The 19270-nt window shown below is 60.7% G+C and overlaps 1 protein-coding gene across 2 annotated transcripts; it reads left to right on the top strand.

Moving 5' to 3' along the window:
* Positions 1-823: 823 nt before the first annotated feature.
* PLXDC1 (plexin domain containing 1) lies at positions 824-19214 on the top strand. 2 transcript variants are annotated; one of them, XM_083809478.1, is made up of 14 exons: positions 824-1011; positions 2054-2202; positions 4851-4994; positions 5343-5412; positions 5520-5642; positions 5935-6053; positions 6262-6361; positions 7925-8020; positions 8935-9016; positions 11040-11100; positions 12005-12140; positions 13752-13787; positions 14198-14358; positions 18596-19214. In XM_083809478.1, the coding sequence occupies exons 1-14, from the start codon at positions 957-959 to the stop codon at positions 19088-19090; spliced, it is 1827 nt and encodes a 608-aa protein (XP_083665604.1). In that variant the 5' UTR covers positions 824-956; the 3' UTR covers positions 19091-19214. The 2 variants fall into 2 exon arrangements, with proteins under 2 accessions (XP_083665604.1, XP_083665605.1); XM_083809479.1 differs by having other exon boundaries at positions 15508-19214.
* Positions 19215-19270: the final 56 nt, after the last annotated feature.

Here is a 19270-nt window from a genome sequence, read left to right as displayed (position 1 = left end):
ACGAGCACGGGCACCGGGACGGGCGGCACCTGCTTGGCTGATTTTTTAATTGCGGCAGGGGGAGGCCGTGCCCGGTGCCATCCGTCACCCACGTCCGTCTCTGCCACGACGGGGGGGCTGGGGGCGCGGGGCTCTGCCCCGAGACCACCCCAGGATGGTCCTTAGGGGGCAGCCGGTGTCGAGGGGCTGCGGGACCGGGGCCATGGGGAGGACGAGGAAGCCGGGTGCTGGAGGAGGCCACGAGGGGCCTCGAAGTGCTGCACGTGCAGGAGGCCGCGCTCCCACCCGTGGGTGCAGGTGCCCGCCTGTGTGTGCACGGTTTGGGGTGCACGCATGGTTTGGGGCACACGAATGGTTTGGGGTGCGCACACAGCTTGGAGTGCATGGTTTGGGGTGCACGAACAGTTTGGGGTGTGCACATGGTTTGGGGTGCACGCACGGTTTGGGGTGCACGGTTTGGAGTGTGCACACAGTTTGGGGTGCATGCACAGTTTGGGGTGCACACATGGTTCGGGTGCATGAGCGGTTTGGGGTGCGTGGTTTGGGGTGTGCGCGGTTTGGGGTGCACACACAGTTTGGGGTGCTTGCTCGGGGTGCAGGCTCTGTGCGCCCCGTGTGTGTTTGGGGGGGGGGCAGCCCCTCTCCCCTCCTGCCCGCGCTGCTCCCCCCCGACCCCCCGACGGCTGCGGGAGCCCCGGGCCGGGGAGAGGCTCCGGAGCCCCCCGCGGCACCCCCGGCCCGGCCCCGGGGCACCCCCGGCTCCATCCCCCGGGGCCGGGCGCTGCCTCCGGCCCCCTGCCCACCCCCGGCCCCACCCCCGGCTCCACCCCCGGCCCCTGCCCGGGCTCCGGTTCCCGGCTCCGGCTCCGGCGGCGGCGGCTCGGGGGGGTGCCGGCGGCTCGGGGGGGTGGCGGCCCATGGCGGGGCGCTGAGCCCCCAGCACAGCCGGGGCCGCGATGCGCTGGGGGGGCCTCATCCTGCTCTGCTTGCTGCCGGGCCCGCGGGGCGCAGGTAGGGGCCGGGAGCGTGCCCGGCCGGGGGGGAGGACGAGCTCCGGGGGGGGGGGGGGGGACCGGAGGCGGTGCGGGGCTGAGCTCCGTGCCCGCGGTCCCGCGTGGCCGTGGGCTGCGGGGGGGCGCCGCGTCCCGGTGCCGCAGCCCCCTGCCTGCCGCGGGGGTCCACGCGTGTCCGTGTCCCCCCCCCCGCCCCGTGCCCGTGATGTCCCCGCACCGGCGGCACGGCGGAGGCGTGGGGCTCCCCCCCGTGGGGAAGGGGCTGGAGAGCGCGCCCCCGACCCCCGGAGCCCCCCTGCCCGCCGGGTCCGCCCCGCGCCCCCCCTGCCTCAGTTTCCCCTCCCGGAGGGGTTGGGGACGGTCCCTGCGAGATGGCTCGGGGGGGGGGGGGGGGGCACCGAGAGCTCATTTAGGCAGCAGTGAGCCCCCGGCAGCCCCGAACCCCCCCTCAGGGCAGCAGCTCCTGGCCCCACAGGAGGTTTTTTTGTCCCCCACGGGAGGTTTTGCTCTCCCACGCGTCCCGGCTCTGTCCCTGCCGTGGGTCCCCGCGCCGTGGGCGAGCGCGTGCCGGCGGCGCTGCCCACGCTTTGCGGAGCTGCCAGGAAACCTCGTGAGCCTCCAGAGCTGGTCCCAAGCAGCTTCCTCATCCCCCCCCGCCACGTTCTGGCCTTGGCAGCCCCCCCGGGGCAGGGATGCAGCAGGCAGGGACTTGGGGAAGGGGCTGCCGGGGTGGGCGCCTGGAGCCCCCTGGTGCCCCCTCCTCAAGCACTGGTGCGCGCAGGGTGGGAGCCGGGCAGGGGGCAGCTCTGTTGGTGGTTTGCCTCTTTTTGCCCCCCCCCGTCCTTGTCCTCCCCTGCCCGTGGCCCCCCCGTCCCTGTGCCCCATAGTCACCCCTGACCCAAGGTGCCCTTCCCTGCGTCCCCATCACCGTGCTGCTCGCTGGGGCCACCGGGCTCGTGCCACCAGGCAGAAGCTGCCCTGCTGGGGGGGACAGGGCTGGCACCAGCCTGACCCCTCCTTGTGCCCCCCTCCTCTCCCAGGACGCCCCCCCGGGAGCCCCGCGGCGGGCGAAGGGCGGCTCGGAGCTGGGGAGCCCGCGGCGGGGCCGGAGGGGACCCACATCAGCCAGGACCTGGTGGGGCGCAGCCTGGCCATCGACACGCTGCCGGCCAACGAGACGCGGATCGTGGTGAGTCGGGGACCTGACGCTGCCCCCTGCACCCCCCCGAGGCAGGATCCGGCCCCGCCACTGCCCCGAGCTATTTCCAGGCTGGGCAGGGAGCTGGCGGAGATGCTGGCCCTGATTTAACGCGTGGGGCTGGATCCTGGCAGCACGGGGGGGGGGTAATTACAGCCCGCTGGGGAGACGGCCGTGCCTGGGGGCTGCTCTGAGCCCTGCCAGGTCCCCGGGGGCACCCAAGGGCCAGCCCTGGGCTGGGCAGCTCGGGGACGCCCCGCTCGCTGCGGTGCCACGTTGCAGCGGGGATGCTGCTGGGGGCTGCAAGGGGCTGTGCAGGGCCGCGGGGGGCTCTCGCACTTTTTTACGGCTGCTGGTGGAATTATGTGGCAGCAGTGTCACCGCTGGGGGGGTGGCACCCAGCTCTCGCCCCTTGGCTGTGCCTAACTCGTTCCCTGCAGTCAGCTCCCCGCTGTTTGTGGGGGGGGATGCGGGGGTCCCCAGGCTGCGATGGGCTCGGGGCGGGACGCTTTCTGTGGGATGAGGACCCCGCTCTGGTGACTCGTGACTTGTTCTGGGGTTGCTGCTGGCAGCCGACTGTGGATTCAGTGGGATTAGTTCACGGAGGAGGTGGTGCAGGAGAGAAACGGTGGTAAAACAGAACTGAGCCCCTGGTAAAGGGACCCCCGGGGAGCTCTGCGGGGGCCCTGCAAACCCCGGCGGGACTGGGGAGAGAGGGAGAGCAGCGGAGGAGGTGGAAGGTGAGCGAGGAATTGTTCTGAGGGGCTGCGAGGACGAGAGAAGCGATGGGAGAGGGGGGCGCAGGGCGAGGGGGGCGCAGGGAGCGCGGCTGCAGGGCTGGGGGGCCCCGGGCTGGCTCCGCTCCGCTCCAGCTCCCGCCCGGCCTCGCTCATTGACCAGGGCTGGGGATGGAGAGGGGCCAGAAGCCAGGAACATCCCCGATGTGGAAGTGTTTTTAAATCCCAGCCCGAGCAGCCCAACCACAGCACGGCACCGAAGGGCGCCAGGAAGCCGCAGGGAGGGCGCGGCCGCGCTTGTGGGTCCCGGTGAGGGGAAGGCAGCGATTTCCCGGGGCTTGGCGGTGTCGGGGGGCGAGCAGCACCCGCCCCAAGAGCAGGGCCATGTTCCAGGCCAGGGACACTGCTCCGCTGCCAGTCCCTGCCTCTCTCCGTGCCCCAGCTGCTGGAGCCCTTTCGGAGAGCCTCTCGCCCCCAAAACGCTTCGGGTTCGGGGCGCAGGAGCCGTGCGCTCCCGCGGTGCTGCGCTGCCCCTTGTTTGTGTGTCCGAACCTCTCCCAGTCCTGTAAGCAACGCGAGGTGACAGGCTGGGACACCCCAGTGAGTCAGCGATGAGCTCAGGAGCTCGGCAGCCAGCTCCTCCGCGCTCCCATCCTGGCTCCTTCCCCCCCGGTTTATTGGGAACACATTGGGCAGGCGCGGGGGCCGCGGGCGGCGAGGCTCGGTGCGGGGGCGCGGGGGTTTTGGGGCTGGACACCCAGCACCGCTCTGTCCTCACGTCCCAGGGCCCCCAGAACCTTTGCACGGGGCCGTGTGCTGGGATGAGCCGGTACCAGCACAGCTCCTCCGTGCCTCAGTTTCCCATCGGTGCCAAAGGGGCTCCCCGGGCAGCGTCCGTCCCTCTGGGACAGAAACGGGGGCTAAAACATTGGATTGCTGTAAGGGACGAGCTGGGGAAGCTTCCCCTGGAACCAGGACCTACGGGAGGGAGAGGAGGGCAGCAGCTCTCCCTGACTTCTGCTGAAGCAGAGAAATTGCACGTTACGGGGCTTCTCTGATAGCACTTCCACCTTGTTCCTTACAACCCCCAGAGACCCTGCGGCGGTGCGCTGGGAAATAACAAGGCTGTGTAGGGCCGGGCCTTTTCCTTCTTTTTTTTCCCCCTCCAACCCATTAATTCTTGGGCTGACGTCTCCTTCCCTGCCTGCAGCGCCTTGGTTTGTGAAGCTGGGAGCGGGCTGGGGGGGTGCTGGGGGCGAGGGCTGGGGTCGGAAGGAGCTGAGCAGCACGAGGGCAGCACGCGGGGACGAGCGGCGAGCACGGCGGCGTGCCAGCATCTGGCACGGAGCAAAGTTTTCCCAAGGAAAATGAGGATACAACCCCACCGCCCTGACAAGTGGCGGCTCCCGGCTGTGTCCCCAGGGGGCTGCGGCCCCCCCGGAGCTGTGGGGCAGACAGCAGGAGCCCCGGGGTCCCTCTGGCTGGGCTTGGTGAAGGTGCTCGCCGCCCCTCAGCTGCGTGCACCGAGGTCGGTCGTTTCCTCCGGGCCTTGACGTCTTCACCTGTTTGCTTTGCGCCCGGTGGTCGCTTCAGCTCCAACTTCCCGCCAGGTATTTTCTTCTCGGGACGGCCGCATCTGCTCTGCTGAAGGCTCCCGTGAGCCACGGCCCCTCTCCTGCCAGCCAGCCCCTGCTCCCTGCCATGAGCCGGGCTCGTGGCTCCTCTCCGCTCCTTCCCCAGGCGCTCCGCACCCCCCGGTGCCGGCTTCCCGCGGGGAATCGCTGCGCTGCTGTCACCGCTGCGCTGCACCGGGCTCAGGGCTCCGAGCTGTGCCCGGGGGTTTTGTGTCCCCCCGGGGAGCAGCCACGCTGACGCCGTCCCCTGTCCCCCCCCCTGCTGCAGGAGGACAACCACAGCTACTACGTGTCCCGCACCTACGGCCCGGGGGATGCACGCCTGCGGGGGCTGTGGGTGGACATGGCAGCGGCCAACAGGAGCCACGTGAAGATCCACGGGATCCTCTCCAACACGCACAGGCAGGCCTCGGTGAGCCCCGCGGGACCTGGCGCAGCCTGGGCTGTCCCCGGGGTCCCTTCTCCCAGCAGGGATTTCCCTGGGGGCAGCTCGCCGGGGGGGCGGCAGCAGCTCCTCCACGTCTCCTGGTGCAGACCAAGGCGTGGGAAGCGTTTGGTTTTCCCCAGAGCCAGCCCTGGGGGGCGGAAGGGGGCGAGCCGTGGGTGCTGGGTGCCTGCTCCCATCCCGCTCCCATCCCTCCACGCACCGGCTCCAAGGCAGGGCAGAGCCGATGCCGATGGGCATGAACCCATCCCGGTGCCTGCACCCCAAGGTTTTCCACCACCTGACTGCCGTTCTCACCCCCCTTTTCCTCCGCAGAGAATCGTCCTCTCCTTTGACTTCCCCTTCTACGGCCACCTCCTGCGGCAGGTGACGATCGCCACGGGAGGTGAGCTGGGGGCGGCTGGCGCGGCATTCCCATGGGACGGGGGCTGGACACAGCCCCGGTTCGAGCTACGACCTCGCGGCCCGCTTCACCCTCCTCTGCCCCCGCAGGGTTCATCTTCATGGGGGACGTCATCCACCGCATGCTCACGGCCACGCAGTACGTGGCGCCCCTCATGGCCAACTTCAACCCCAGCTACTCCCGCAACTCCACCGTCCAGTACCTGGACAACGGTGAGCGCTGGTCCCGCCGCCTCCTCGTGAAACTGGGCGAAACTCAGCTCTCGGACCCCCAATAACGGGGCTGGAGCTGGGTGGGGAAGGGGGATGGAGCAGCGGGGGCTGTTTGGTACCTGGGGACGCCCGGTGGGTTTGGGTAGGGGCGGCTGGGGTGTTCAGCAGGGGCTGTGCTCGGGGGATGGGGATGAGGTGTCGGGGAGCTTCGCAGGGACACGACGGTAAACGGGGCTGCAGGGACACGGGGTGAGGAGAGGCAAGAGGGTGACCTGCTCTGGTCTGCCCCCAGGGACGGTGTTTGTGGTGCAGTGGGACAAGGTGTACCTGCAGGGCAAGGAGGACATGGGCAGCTTCACCTTCCAGGCCGCCCTGCACAGCACCGGGAGGATCGTCTTCGGGTACAAGGAGGTGAGAGGTGGGGAGGGCACGGCGGGACCCGGGGGTCCGGCTGGGCTGGCAGGGGGAGCTGCAGGGCCCCGTGGGGATCCCGCGGGTCCGGGAACCATCGGTGCACCGAGCCTGGGCGTTCCCAGAGCCACCGAGGTGCCGGGGGCTCTGCGGAGCAGCCCCAGCCCGGAGCATGGCCGGGCTCCATCGCGCCCTCTCCCCCCTGCAGATCCCGGTGCCCGTCCTGCAGATCAGCACCACGCAGCACCCCGTGAAAGCCGGCCTCTCCGACGCCTTCATGATCCTCAACCCATCTCCCGAGGTGCCCGGTGAGTCGCTGCGGGGGGGACGGGGGCAGGCGGCTGTTGGGGTCACTCTCGGGGTGCCGGGGGTCCCCAACACCGCGGCTGCGAGTAGACAGGCATGCAGGGAGCGGGGACACCCTCGTCCTCGGGGACTTGCACAGACAAGGAAAGCAGCACTGCTCGCAGGCACGGTGGGGACGTGAGGAGGTGCGTGGGGCTGCTTGGGGACCCCTCGTGTCCACGCCCCCCGTGCGTCTCCCATGGGGCGCAGCTCTCCGGGGTCTTTCCCTGCTCATGGCCCCGGCCCACGGACCCTGCGTGCTCCAGGGACGTGCTGCAGGCAGAAGGGCTTCTGGCTTCTTGAGCAGCGTTCAGAATCGCTGCCAGCAGCCGAGCATCGCTTCCTGGTTTCCAGCTGATGAGGGGCAGAGCGGGTGCAAACGGGAATGGAGATGGATGGGTGGGGTGGGCTGCGGGGAGCCACTGGGGGCAGGATCGGAGGAGCCGCACCGCTGGGGCTCCGGGGTGTCCTCAGCCTCAGATCACAGTGCTGCAGGTGGGGTTGGGACCTGCACCACCACCAGCAGGACACGGGGACCACGTGTGTGGCCACACGCTCGTTCCACGCGTGACGTGAGCTCCAGGCACAGGGTGAGCAGGACGCAAAGGCAGCTTCAGCCTCTCGGCTCCCCGACCACGCTCCTCCTGCCTCCCCGAGCTGCACCCGTGCGGCTGCTTCTGCTCGTTATTTATGGCGCCTGCCATCTGGCCCTCGTTTGTTACCCGTTCACTACTTGGTGTAAAAGCCTCAGCCCAGAGGGTTGGTGCCCCCTCCCCACCGGGCTGCCCCCCTGCTCCTGCTCCCTGTGCCCGGGGTCTCGCGGACCCCTGCCCGCTCCTCCCGCCTGCGGGGAAATGCAGGGGCTGGATGAGAAAAACCTCGCGAGGTGAAGAAACGAGGCTTGAAGGCAATGGGATTTGGGGGAAGAGCGCCTTGTCCTGCTCGCCTGCCGGTCCCCAGGAGCGGAGCCGAGGAGCCGTGGCTGTGCTGGAGGGGCGCTTCTGCTCAGCCCCCCTGCGGCACGGAGCCAGGGCACCGTCGTGGTGTCACCACGGGCATTAGCAGCAGATGCGTGGGGGAACCCTGAGCCCGGGAGAGACCCCTCCGGCTCCCAGGAGAGCGGGGAAAGAGAAGGAAGGGGGCAAGGTGCGAGGGAGAGGGGGGAAGTGGAGGCTGCAGAGCACCGAGGAGCTCCGGGGGAGGCTGGCGGGCCCGTGAGTCACCGCCAAGCAATGTGCTGTGCAGCTCCCTGCTTGCTCGGGGCGACGCAGGGCTGGTCCACGTCCACCTCGGCATCTTCTGGTCAGGGAGAGGGGGCCGAGAGCTCCGAGCTCCTCCTTGGGAAGAGGAGATCCGTGCCCCAACCCCAACGCCTCCTGCCCCTGCAGCCTGGCAGCCACCGCTGTCCTGTCCTGCGTCCCATTTGATTTCAGCTGGGAGCCGGCAGAGCCCCCAGTGCCGGGATTCCTGCGTGGGGCAGCGCCGTGGGGCCGTGCCCAGCCTCACGCGCAGCCGCCGCCTTTCAGAGTCCCGCCGCCGGACCATCTACGAGTACCACCGCGTGGAGCTGGACACCAGCAGGATCACCAGCATGTCGGCCGTGGAGTTCACCCCGCTGCCCAGTAAGTCGGGGGGGGCCTTCAGTTCCTCGTTTTCCCCTCTCAAGGGCAGCCCGTCCTGCTGCAACCATCCCCGAATCTCCATCCCTTGGTGGGCACGGGGCCCATCCTGCGCTGGTCCTGGGCATGTGCCTGCAGTTGTGCTGTTCGCAGGAGCCAGCAGGGCCGGGGGCTGAGCTGCAGACGCACTTCTTGCAAAAAGAAAGAGCAAAAGAGCAAAAATAGTGCAGGGAGCACGGGTGGCTCCTTCCACCTGCCCGGCTGCTGAAGTTCCTGCTCTTTGCCCCGCACGCTGCAGGCACTTCTGCTGGATGCTGCCTCCCCTCAGGCCTGGCCACGAGGCAGTTTCCACGCCCCCACAGTCAATACTCTGGTGAAATCTGTTGAGCATCCCGCTAACCAGATCCATTTTTAGTGTTCAAAGCCAAGGATCCACGCTCACGAGGGAAAGTCGTCATGCGGTCCGTAAATACAGAGCAGGGAGTAAATCCGTCACGAGGATACCGAGGCTGTGCATCCAAACAGCCCCCCCAGGGTATTTTATGGCAACTTTAACAGCAGGCAGGGCTCCTGCAGAGCAGATCATAAATAAGCATTCTGCAGTTTTATTTTTGTTTCCTTCAGGCTTGCTATTTTGTTCCCCCTGGCAGCCAGGGCAGATGAGAGCAATGTCTTCAGAGGAGCCACGGGGTTAGCAGGCCTGGTCCCAAGGTTTTCTTCGGGGAGGGGGTGTTAATTTTTTGCCTTATCGAGGTCAGAAGGGAGGCAGGGGCAGGCGTCCCCGTGGGAAAGGGGCACTGCTGCCTTTTGGGATGGGAGCTGCTGGCGTTCTGCCTCCATCGCCGGCTCTCCCAAAACGAAGTGCCCCGGGCAGGTGCCGGCGCCTTGCTGGTTCATCTCTCCTCTCTCCTTTGCAGCTTGTCTCCAGCATCAGAGCTGTGAAATGTGCGTGACCTCGGAGCTGACCTTCAACTGCAGCTGGTGCCACGTCCTGCAGAGGTAGCGTGGACGAGTCCCTTCCCACCTCTCCTCTCGCTAACGCGTGTGTAGCTGGGAGAGCAAGTGTCACTCCAGGGCTGAGCTCCTGCGATGCCTCTATTGCTGCTGCTGGCTTTTTTTTCTTTTTTTTTTTTTTTTAAAGTGGTTTTCCTTTTTTTTCATTAGAGCGCTGCTCTCACTGTCTCACAGCCCGTGATAAAGTGGCGGCCTGATCTCAGGTTGCAAGCAAAGCAATTAGGAGGAGACACTTCCCGGGGCTGGCGTTCCTGGTCCCAGCGCTTTGATGCAGGAGCTGAACAAGTTGGGGCGAGAAGTAAGGCCGAGGCTTTTGTCAGGGAGATTTTGGATGGGGGAAACCGGCCCTGGCTCGGGCTGGGGCGTGCAAGGAGAGCAGGGGATCACGGACATCGAGGACGGGGACGCTGGTTGTACTGGGAACACTGGCTGTGCTGGGGACGCCGGCGTGCTGCAGTCCCAGCGCTGCAGCCGGCCCGCGCCCTGCTCTCCTTCAGCTCCAGCAGAGAGCGTTTAATGAGGTTTTGCAGACCCGGTTATGTAGAGCTGGCGGCAGGGGAGGGGACCCAGTAACACACATCCTCGGCTCGCCCCGCGCCGCCCCCTCCTCTCCGCAGCCTCCCCGGGCTGCGCTCGCTGGCGATTCCTGCGAGGCACCGGGCAGGGACAGGGCAGGGACAGGGCAGCAGGGACAGGGACGGTCCGCAGGCATCGCAGAGGTTACCCCATCAGTCAGCACAGGCTGGAGCATCCCCAGAGCCAGGGGACGATCATTTTTCGGTGACAGTTGCCCCACTGGTAGAGGATGTTGTGCCCTCGCCGCTGAGGGATGCCTGAAAGCAGAGGTGGCTCTGGTCACGAACCCAGGCCTGGGATGCAGCGGCTTGGTCTGGGTCTGGTTTGGGCTGAAACCCCAGCATTCGAGCACTTTATCACTCTGCTTGTTTCAAACTGACAGCATTCACAAGCCTGATCTTCTCAAATCCAGGCTGCTGTCGCTTGTGTTTGCTCTCATCACCTACAGCGCGGTGACGCCTCGGTGCTTTGCCCCAAATCCGCGCGTGCTGCAGCTGTAACCGCACGTAGGCAGCTCGGTCCCCGAGAGCTTAGGTTACAAATGGAAAGCTCGGATGGCAAGGGCTTACATGTGCTGGAAATTGCAAGCTAGAGCAAGTCCACTCCTATCGTGTTGGCTTTCAACCGGGCTGGTTTTGCAGAGCCAACGCAATCTTTCCAGGGAAGCTGGGAGGGTGGCTTCTAGGGTTTGGACTCGCACCCCGAGTCCAACTCAGTGTTTTAACCCCCCAGCATCCTTGCAGCTCTCTTCTGGGCGGTACAGTTTGCATTTTGCTCATGCTGAGCCCCCAGTTGTCACAGGAACTCTGCCACAAAAGCGCTCAGCGACTCAGCGGGACCTGAAGTTCTTTGTGGCTTCTCCTCTTTTCTTGGTTGGTAGTTGGGAAAATTGCTGCTTGTACGAGCTGAGCCCGTGTTTCGTGTTTTGGTAGTCCCCAGAGGCTTTCCAAAGGTCAGTGTACTGCTTCAGTTCCTCTGTTTCTGTAGCTGGTGTTTTCCCAGTGTCAGTTATAATTTCTTTAATGTGCTTTTCCTGTGCAGATGTTGTTGAGAAAAAAATAAAATAAAATCATGGAGATCTTGACCTTGCCCTGGCACAGAGTCCAGGGAATGGAAACTCAAACTCAGTCTATATATTTTTCCTATTCCTCTGCTTCTCTGTTTTCCTTGGAGAAGAAGCGCTGACCATTTTCCACCTCTGTAAAGAGGAACATTTGGGCCCTTCCAGCACAGCTGTATTGGAAACCCCGTCCGTGCCTTCGGAGACCAGCATGTGTGTCATCTTTCCGCTCCTCTGCCGTTTGTCTGTACCTGCAGGCAGTGCCCGTCGGGGTAGCGTTCGGGGTTCCTGGGCAGCTCAGGGGCCGTCAGCACCCTGCACGTTGCTGCCTGCGGGGTCCCTGCCCCGCGTTAACCCCGCTTCTCGCCGCAGGTGTTCCAGCGGGTTCGACCGATACCGCGAGGAGTGGCTGTCCTACGGCTGCGGCCAGCAGGTAAGGCAGGGACCGGCTGCTGCCAGGCGCTGGGAGCGGTGCTGAGCCCCAGGCAGCACCGCGGCCACGTCCCAGCTCCGGCAACGGGCTCTCGGCTCCACTTGCCCCGTGCTGTTCTGGAACAGATGGGGTATCCCGTTAGAGACGTAGCTGTTCCTGTTACAGCAGGGCATCAGTAGGGACATCTCCTCCCTACCCATGGGGGTATCGGTAGGGACGTCTCCTCCCTGCTCCTCTGGGGCAGCTAAAAGATGGCCCAGCCACACCAGCACCAGTCCTCGCCTTGCTGGTTGGTACTGGGTGCTCAGAGACCCCCCCCCCAGGATAACGCCTGGTGCAGCCAGAGTGCTCCGGGATGGTTTTTCTTCGCCTTCTGCAGTGGGACTCTTGCTCACTCTGAAGCATGAAGAAATCAGTCCTTGGGATTTTTTTTTATTTTTTTTCTGTCCTTGTTAGCACAACTGCCTCCACGTTGGATGAACTCGTTTCTTTGTCTCAGCGAGATCAGCTCGAACACAACATCTGTTTCTGCTTTGGTGCTTTGTTGTTTTGGTTTGCCTTTTTTTCCCCTGCTGAAAACTCATCCTTGTTCCCTGTTTACCGAGAGGGTTGAGCGAGGGAAAGGGAGGTCAGCGGCCCGACACCCATGTCCTGGGATGCGAGGAGGTCAGACCGTGGGACCTTGCCATTGTCATCCCCTAACTCAGTGGTCCCCAAATTCTTCCTCCTGTTCTCCACCCCCTTCCCCTCCAGTTCTGGCACCCCGCACCACGTCCCCTTGTCCCATGCCAGTATCCGAAGCCCAACCAGCCCTCGGGCCGGGAAGCCCAGACCTTACTGCTGGCACCCTGGTGCTCATGCTGGAGGATTTCTAGGGCCACCAGCCGCTCCGTTTCCTTTTCAGTCCGATGAGAAGAGCTGCGAGGATTTGGCAGAGGACAACCACTACTCAGCTCCCCCCAGCAGCTCACTGTCACCGCTGGAGGAGGACGTCGCCGCCTCCACCTCCTCGCTCTTCGTTGACGGCCTCACTACGGAAGGTACGGGGCGATGGGGCCAACCCCTGCGGCACGGACACCCCATCCCCAGGGACCTCGGTCCCAGACCTCGTAAAGCCAGGCCATGTCCACCCAAGTCCCCTAAGGAGGTGTCTGTCCGAGCAGGGGGGCAGAGGTGGGTGCTGGTGGCAGTGGGAGAGGGAAGGAGCAGCCCAGGAGGTGAGACCCCGACGGGAAAAGGGACGGGGCATCCCCCGGTGCAGCGTTACAGGTGCATCGCTGCCTTTTTGTGCTTCGTCGAGGTCTGAGGAGGCGACAGACCAAAGCATAAGCCCCTGGTGGTCGGGCTCCCAGCACCGTAACGGAGGTTAATGCTGCATGCGGGGGCTCACGTTTCTGATGTGCTTGGTTCTTGCTCAGGGCTGGCAGAGCTGTCAGCCTGGCAGTAGCACAGCAGAGACGTGTGATTGCCCTCTGCTCACGAGCGGTGCTCGTCCCAGCATAGGAAGGCTCCAAATAAAGCCCCGTCCTCCCCCCGGGACACCCCTGTTCTGAAGCTTGATAATCCTATTAGCGCAGGGCTCGCTCCTCGGGTACTAGCGGCAGGTATCGCTTCAATTTCGTTGCTTAATAGTCCCTAACGCAAACTGCTAATTAGAATAAATAGAAAGGAACATTAGTAATTGTCCTTCAGCGATGGGAAGGAGCTGGCAGGGGGAACGGAGCGCCTGGCTGACGGAGTTGACTTTGAAAGGAGCAATTAAAGGAAGGGGGAGTGCGACACCACCACGGAGATTATTTCCCAACTCATCGCCAATTCTTGGAAAAAGAACAAGAGGCTTTCTGTGACGTAGTCAAGCATGAAGTTAATTTGTAATCTTGGAAGGAAACAAACAGCCAGCTGCACCAGGCAGCGAACTTTATCTGGAGCAGCGCGGCGAAGGCAGAAGCCAAGTGGAGGCGTGGGTCCACCCCTCGAGGCCAGCCCAGGCGTGTCCCTGCGTGCTGGGGATGCTCGTGGTGGTGCCTCGTGGCCGAGCCCAGCGTGAGCCCGGTGGCAATGGTTCTGGCTCAGGGCTTCGGCTGGACTCTCGAGGGCACAGTGGTGGGGAGCACCAAGACCCAAAGCCTTGTACAAACACATCCTGGTGCTTCCAGAGTGAGATTAAAAAAAAAAAAAAAAAGGAAAGAAAATAATTGGATTTTGGGCCCCCCACGGAAGGCGTCCACAGAGCAACGTCCCCGTGATTTATTGGGGCTGTACTGGCAGCACGGCACAGCAAATGCTGTCGTCTGAACGTGAAGTCATCCCTGACTATTCTGCCTTGAACACCAAGCATATTTAGGCTACTAAAGACTGTTAAAGACACATAAAGACTGTTTTCCTCAGATGTTTGTGCTCCAGGTGCCACCTTTGTGAAGGAAGATAAACCACGAGGCACGTGCTTACACCATTGTGTTTTTTTCTCTGGGTGCGTTTCCCTTCCATCATACTCCGAGGCTGAAAACTAAGTAAATGTGTAATTGCTGTGTAAACGCTGTGCCAAGAGGTGTGTGCTGGCAGCATCCCTGTTACAGAGGGATAAAAGAGGGTGGGAAGCACGGAGACTATTTCAGAAGGCTCTTAACTTCTTTGCTGTTGCTTTCTTTCAGATGACACAAAGCTCAATCAGTATGCAGGGAGCGAAGGTAAGGCCCCGATTTCCTCTTCAGCTGCTCCCACTCTGCTCCAGGTGGGAACAGGTTATACTGACATCAAATGCAGAGGAGAGCTATGATCAGCCAGCCGGGTGGACAGGCGAAAGTGAGATTGGAAAGATGTAATCAAGATAAGAATCCCATTGTCCTTACCTTAATACCGTTTCAGGCTGTGAAACGCGAAGGTTGGGGCCTAGCTGTTTTGCCCTGATGCTCTTTGCTTCTCCCACTTTCTCAGTCCTGCCAGGCGCACCACGATGATGAGTTTGCTCTTCCCATGCGACTGCCTTTCTTTGCATTTTTTTACATGAACAGAGTCAAACAGTTGTGCCAAAGAGCGCTGTAAAACTCAAATACAGAACGTGTCCTTCAAATACAAAAAACGTGGATTCTTTTTGCAGGTGTGGGAAGCAGCCTCCCGGCCAAGGACGCAGGCGCCCCGGTTCACACCGGTACGATCGTGGGGATCGTCCTGGCCGTGTTGCTCATCGCAGCCATTATCCTCGCTGGGATTTACATCAACAGCCACCCCACCTCGAACGCCGCCCTGTTCTTCATTGAGGTGAGCAGAGAACCTTTCCCCGGCCGGTTTTCTCTTTCTCTGCCATCAGCACCAATCCTGCCCTTCCAGAGGCGGGCAGGAGGAGAGGAGAGGAGAGGAGAGAGGAACTTGGATAGCTCTCCCATCCACGTTTCTTTCTGTGGCCCTGCAGTCCCAGCCAATCTCCCAACTTCCAGCTGATGATGCTTTAAACTTAGGCTCCCTCCCACGCTGTTTTATTTTGCACTCCTTCATACCCTCCCTTTCACACATTGCCTTTTCTCCCCATACAACGTTAGACATTCCCACCTGCCTCCCTCCACTAGCAGTTGTACGTGGGGGCCCTTGGTTGGAGCCGTGACTTAACGGCGATCGCTGCCTCTTGAATTGCCCAGCTGGATTTTGTTGACAAAAATTGTCAGACTTTGCTGATAGATGTCATGCCATCAGCTACCGTGTGAGCGGTGGCGTGAAGGCTCTAAATGGAAGAATTTAATTCTCGGAAGGATGGGGGGGGGGTCCGACAGTCTCCATCTGCTGCTAAAAGCCAGGCGAGCGCTTGGTGCAGGCTCCCGAGGCAGGCAGCAGTGGGCTGAATCCTGGCACAGGAGCTGCTGCGGAGGGAGGGAGCAGCACGTGGCCCTCAGCCTCTCACTGCTCGCCAGCTCTGTCCTCGAGCCCTTCTCTTCCCTCCGGCTGTGTCCTCGGAAGGGCCAGGCTCTGCAGGCTCAGTCTCCCTGCCCTTTACCAGCTCAGTACCCGAGCACCTGGCAGTGTTTGGTGCATTTTTTCCTCGCAGCACCCGGCTGAGACTGGGCAGCGCTGCTGTCCCCGTGCTGCTGGTGGAGGGGAAGCACGGAGGGGATGTGTTTGTGCTCACACAGCCAGCTCTTGGCATCCCCAGCCCCCTTGTTCTGGGGCTGAAGTGAGCTTTTCCTTCAAGTTTCCCCTTCCACCCACTCCCCATCTCAGCCCTACCCGTGGGTCAGCTCAGCGTGACCGCTGCGTCGTAATGCGCTCTTGAAAGCACAAAGCGATTTTTCTTTTGTTAATAGAAAGCTGAGCTTCCACAAAGCCAGCATTATTCCGGGCTGAGCTGCCCCCTTTGCAGCAGGCCCGGCGCCAACGGCCGCCTCGCAGCTCCTGACGGCTCCTTGTTTCCGCCCGCAGCGGCGGCCGCACCGCTGGCCGGCCATGAAGTTCCGCAACCACGGCAGCCACGCGACGTACGCCGAGGTGGAGGCAGCCGGCCACGAGAAGGAGGGCTTCGTGGAGGCAGAGCAGTGCTGAGCGCTGCTTCCCCCCCCTCCCCGCGCCTCTGACCGCCACGTCCCACGCCTTGGGGGTCCTCTGTTACCGCAAAGTCTTTCCCCTCCTGGAAAAGAAAGAGCAAAGTAGAGGAAAGCGACCGAGTGGAGCGTGAAAGGAAGGAGCCGGGGCGATGTGAGGATGGGACCTGCTGGGATTCCTCACAGGACAGCAGAGCCCGAAGCGGTGGCGGGACGCTGGGCTCTGCCTGCAGCCCGGCTCCGAAGCCCTTCACGTGTCAGTAGAAAAGAGCGCGGCCCAATTTTTAGCTTGGCTCCGGTTTTTGTCTCCTGGTTGGGTTTTCCCCGCCTGCGTGGGGCTGACCTCTCTGCTCCTCCACCAGGACCCTTGATGTGGGCCACATCTCGGCAGAGCCCCCAGTTTTCCCCCGGGGCCGCGTGCTGCCCCCCCGGCTCTGCTGGCACGCGGCGAGGTGAGGCTGGGACGGCGACGGTGGCGGCTGCAGGGCTGTAAGGCTGGCTCGCCAGGGCTCACCTCTGTCCCTTCCCCTCTCCCCCAGCTCCCTCCCTTTCTCCTTTCCCTTCTTTTTTTTTGGGGCAGGCAGCGATTAATTTTGTCTTCAGGGCTGAGAAGCCTCCTGGCTTCATCTTCATCCCGACTCCGCGCCTCCATGGCTTCCATTCCCTGCCCTCCTCTCCCGTCCCAGTAACAGCTGCTTCCCCCTGCTCCGGCAGAAAGGGAAACCCGATGTATTTTAAAAGCAAAACCCCCGCTGAGGATTCACCTTCAGGATGTTCATGAGCCCGTGGCTCTGATGCACTTTCTCGCTTCCAATTAGTTTCCTCAATTACTAACTACAAACTTTACCCTAAAGGACTCAGAGAGCGAAAAAAATATCTTAGATTTCTTCAAGACATATCTTCACAGCACAGCTGCTAATCCAGCAGGAGTGGGGTAGGTTTTAAAGGCAGAGGATGGGGACAGAGCCCGAGCAAAAGCTGTGTGCTCCCATGGGCTACATCCCGAGGTAAACCCTCCTTCATGGGAGCGTCCCATAAATAAAACACAAAGGCCTTACATGCCTTGATACATTGAAAATCTGGAAAATGCCTTGTTAGCATCATAGTATTCAGAGCCTTGAATCAGTGGATTTTTTTATTTTTATTTCTTATTGTGTCTGTGATAGGCCCTGGTCTGCATTGGTACCGATACTGTGATTCCAGAATCTGACCCTACCTAAGGGCTTCAACACCAGACCTCTCAGGGTTGTTCTGCTCCTTCTGTGCAATCAAATCCCAGACTAAGCTGCAGAAATGCTTATCCCACTTCCACAGCCACCAGCCATAGCAGGATTCGTCCCTAAACTGAGGAAAGGTGGTATGAAAAAGGCAGAGTCCAAAGTCCAGTGTCAGGTAAAGTTTTATTTCCCCCACCAAAAAAAAAGGTGTTGGTTGTATGGGCTTTTCTTTTTTTTTTTTCCCTCCCCTCTTGCTCCTCAGTTATTTATTCTGATATCATCTTTGGTGCATATTTTATCCACTGGCTGGTTCAGCTGTCACTGGTGGTGATTACTGCCAAAGGCATGGTCTGTCTAATTAATGTCTTCCTTCTCATCTGCTGAATTTATATAGCCATTAAAGATAAATATGGATGCTTTGTGGCATTTAGACCCCAGATTATACTTTCTCATGTGTAGCCACTAGGGAGACTTTTGCTGCATCTTATTATGGCATAAAGGCACCAAAATGCTCTAACAGGGTAAGTCAGACCGAGCCGTGCCAAGCTGTTATGACCCAGACAGTCTCTCCTTAGATGTATTTTGAAGATAAACTAAACCTTATTCCCAAATAAAGCTTTCAGCTGGAAAGTTGTTTTTTTTCCCTGTTTCCCTGAGGAACTCAAAGGAACGCTGTCATCTAGTTTTTTGCCCCGGATCTGATCTTTGAAACAGTTATAAGCTGGCAAGGACTTTTTTCTGGATCTTAATCTTTTCAAAAAATGGCCTTGATTTTCCTCTTTTTCTTGACATGCATACAGAATAACAGCAAGATTTTTAGGTACTCCTCTTCCTCTACAGCCCCTAGAAATGCTAGGTAACATCCAGCAAGTCTGAAATGCTGCAAATTGAAAAGAAAACAGACTTTAAATAGAGTGCAATTGAGCTGTATAAATCACTGCTGCGTTACTACAGCCAGAATCTTAAAAGAATTCAAAAGAGGATCAGATCCTCAGGTGGAGAAAAACAACATCCAAGTGCCCTAGCACAGAAACGGCTGAGATGCATAAAGTATACCACAGGACAGATGCCAAATTTGTCAGAAAGGCTTTCCCCCCCCCCCCCCTTTTTTTTTTTGCCTTTACGCAAAGAAACAAAACAAAGCAGGATCCTCTGTATTCTGTAGCTGTTCAGTAGACGTTTGTTCTAGCTTCTCCTGAGGAGCATGGTTCGGGGTATTGTCAGGTACGGCGTTAGCAGCTCCCATTGATCCCCAGATGAGGTTAGTGCCCACAGTCATGCCCCAAGCTGAAGGTCTGGATCCCCCAGTCCAGGCTGTGTAACTGGGGAGTGCTCGGCTCCCACTGCCTGCCCTGGAGAAGCAAGGCACTTGTGTCTCGAGGACGAAGGAAAATAATCATCTCTCCTACCTCTCATGAGGTCAGCTGGGAACAACCTCTTCTGCATTTTCTGTGCTCATGTCCTTGTAGTTGAAGAGGCGGTCTATTAAATTCCAGAAAAACCAATTGCAATGTTGCTGAGGCCTAGAAGAAAGAGAAACAAATGTCCTTACCATCACCAAGAGCTGCTCTCATGTCAAAGGAAACAGGAGAGCGGCACCAAGCCAAGCACATCCAGATCACCACTCCTCACCTACCTGCGCAGCTCTGACTTCAGGATGCGGGTTAATCTTGCTAGTCTCGAGTGCCGAAGCAGGAACGTGATGGTGACAACTACGACATAAAAAGGTTTTGGTTTTGCTTTTACTCACAGGGCTTCTCCAGCTGTATCCCAAGGCGTTCCTCTGGATTCCAAGGCTCCCAGTACTGGAGCTTCAGAGCGGACTGTAACGTACACGTGTATACAGACCTGTGTTTTATAGCTCTGCCGTGGGCTGGGGCTGTCAGCCGTGCTCAGTCCCTCGCTCAGCTGGTTCCAAGGGGTGCCAAACACAAGCACCTGCTACCCCCCTCGCTCGTCTTCCCAAGCACGGTGCCCTCGCAGCCTGTGCAAGGCAACTGCTGTCATCGGGCAGAAAGCGACGTCGTGGGGGGGTCCTCGGCTGCTCAGCAGCTGGGAAAACACAACGGGGGCTTCGGCACAAACCACGGTCTTGCTTCTGCTCCCACTAGAGCTGGGGCCAGACCCCCCATGTTTTTGGCATCAGTGGGAGCAGGACCCAGATCAAAAAACACTCTCCTACTAACTAAAGGCCTACTTTCCACATACTTGAATTTACAGCACAGTTGGACTGTTTGGGGGGACTAAAGGCACTTTACTGTCTTTTAATGCAATGTATTTACTATGGATAATCTGCATGGAATAGAGTCTTATTATTAAAAATAAATCTTCCTTTTTGGACTGCTTTGTTTTCGAAATAAAACGTGCAAAGGATTACTGGTCATGTTCTGCAAATTTCTAAGCACAGTGGGGATTATTTTCACCTTG

This window comes from Anser anser (genome assembly GCF_964211835.1).
Source record: "Anser anser genome assembly, chromosome: 23".
NCBI classification, from domain to species: Eukaryota; Metazoa; Chordata; class Aves; order Anseriformes; family Anatidae; genus Anser; species Anser anser.
This window is presented reverse-complemented; position numbering and strand designations above follow the sequence as displayed.

What these genes read in the sequence shown, in the direction of transcription:
- PLXDC1 (XM_083809478.1), top strand. Translation starts at nt 957, where the DNA reads ATGCGCTGGGGGGGCCTCATCCTGCTCTGCTTGCTGCCGGGCCCGCGG. An exon ending in CCAACGAGACGCGGATCGTG is followed by an intron (nt 2,203 to 4,850) that starts GTGAGTCGGGGA and finishes CCCCTGCTGCAG; the next exon opens with GAGGACAACCACAGCTACTA. An exon ending in CCTACGGCTGCGGCCAGCAG is followed by an intron (nt 11,101 to 12,004) that starts GTAAGGCAGGGA and finishes TTTCCTTTTCAG; the next exon opens with TCCGATGAGAAGAGCTGCGA.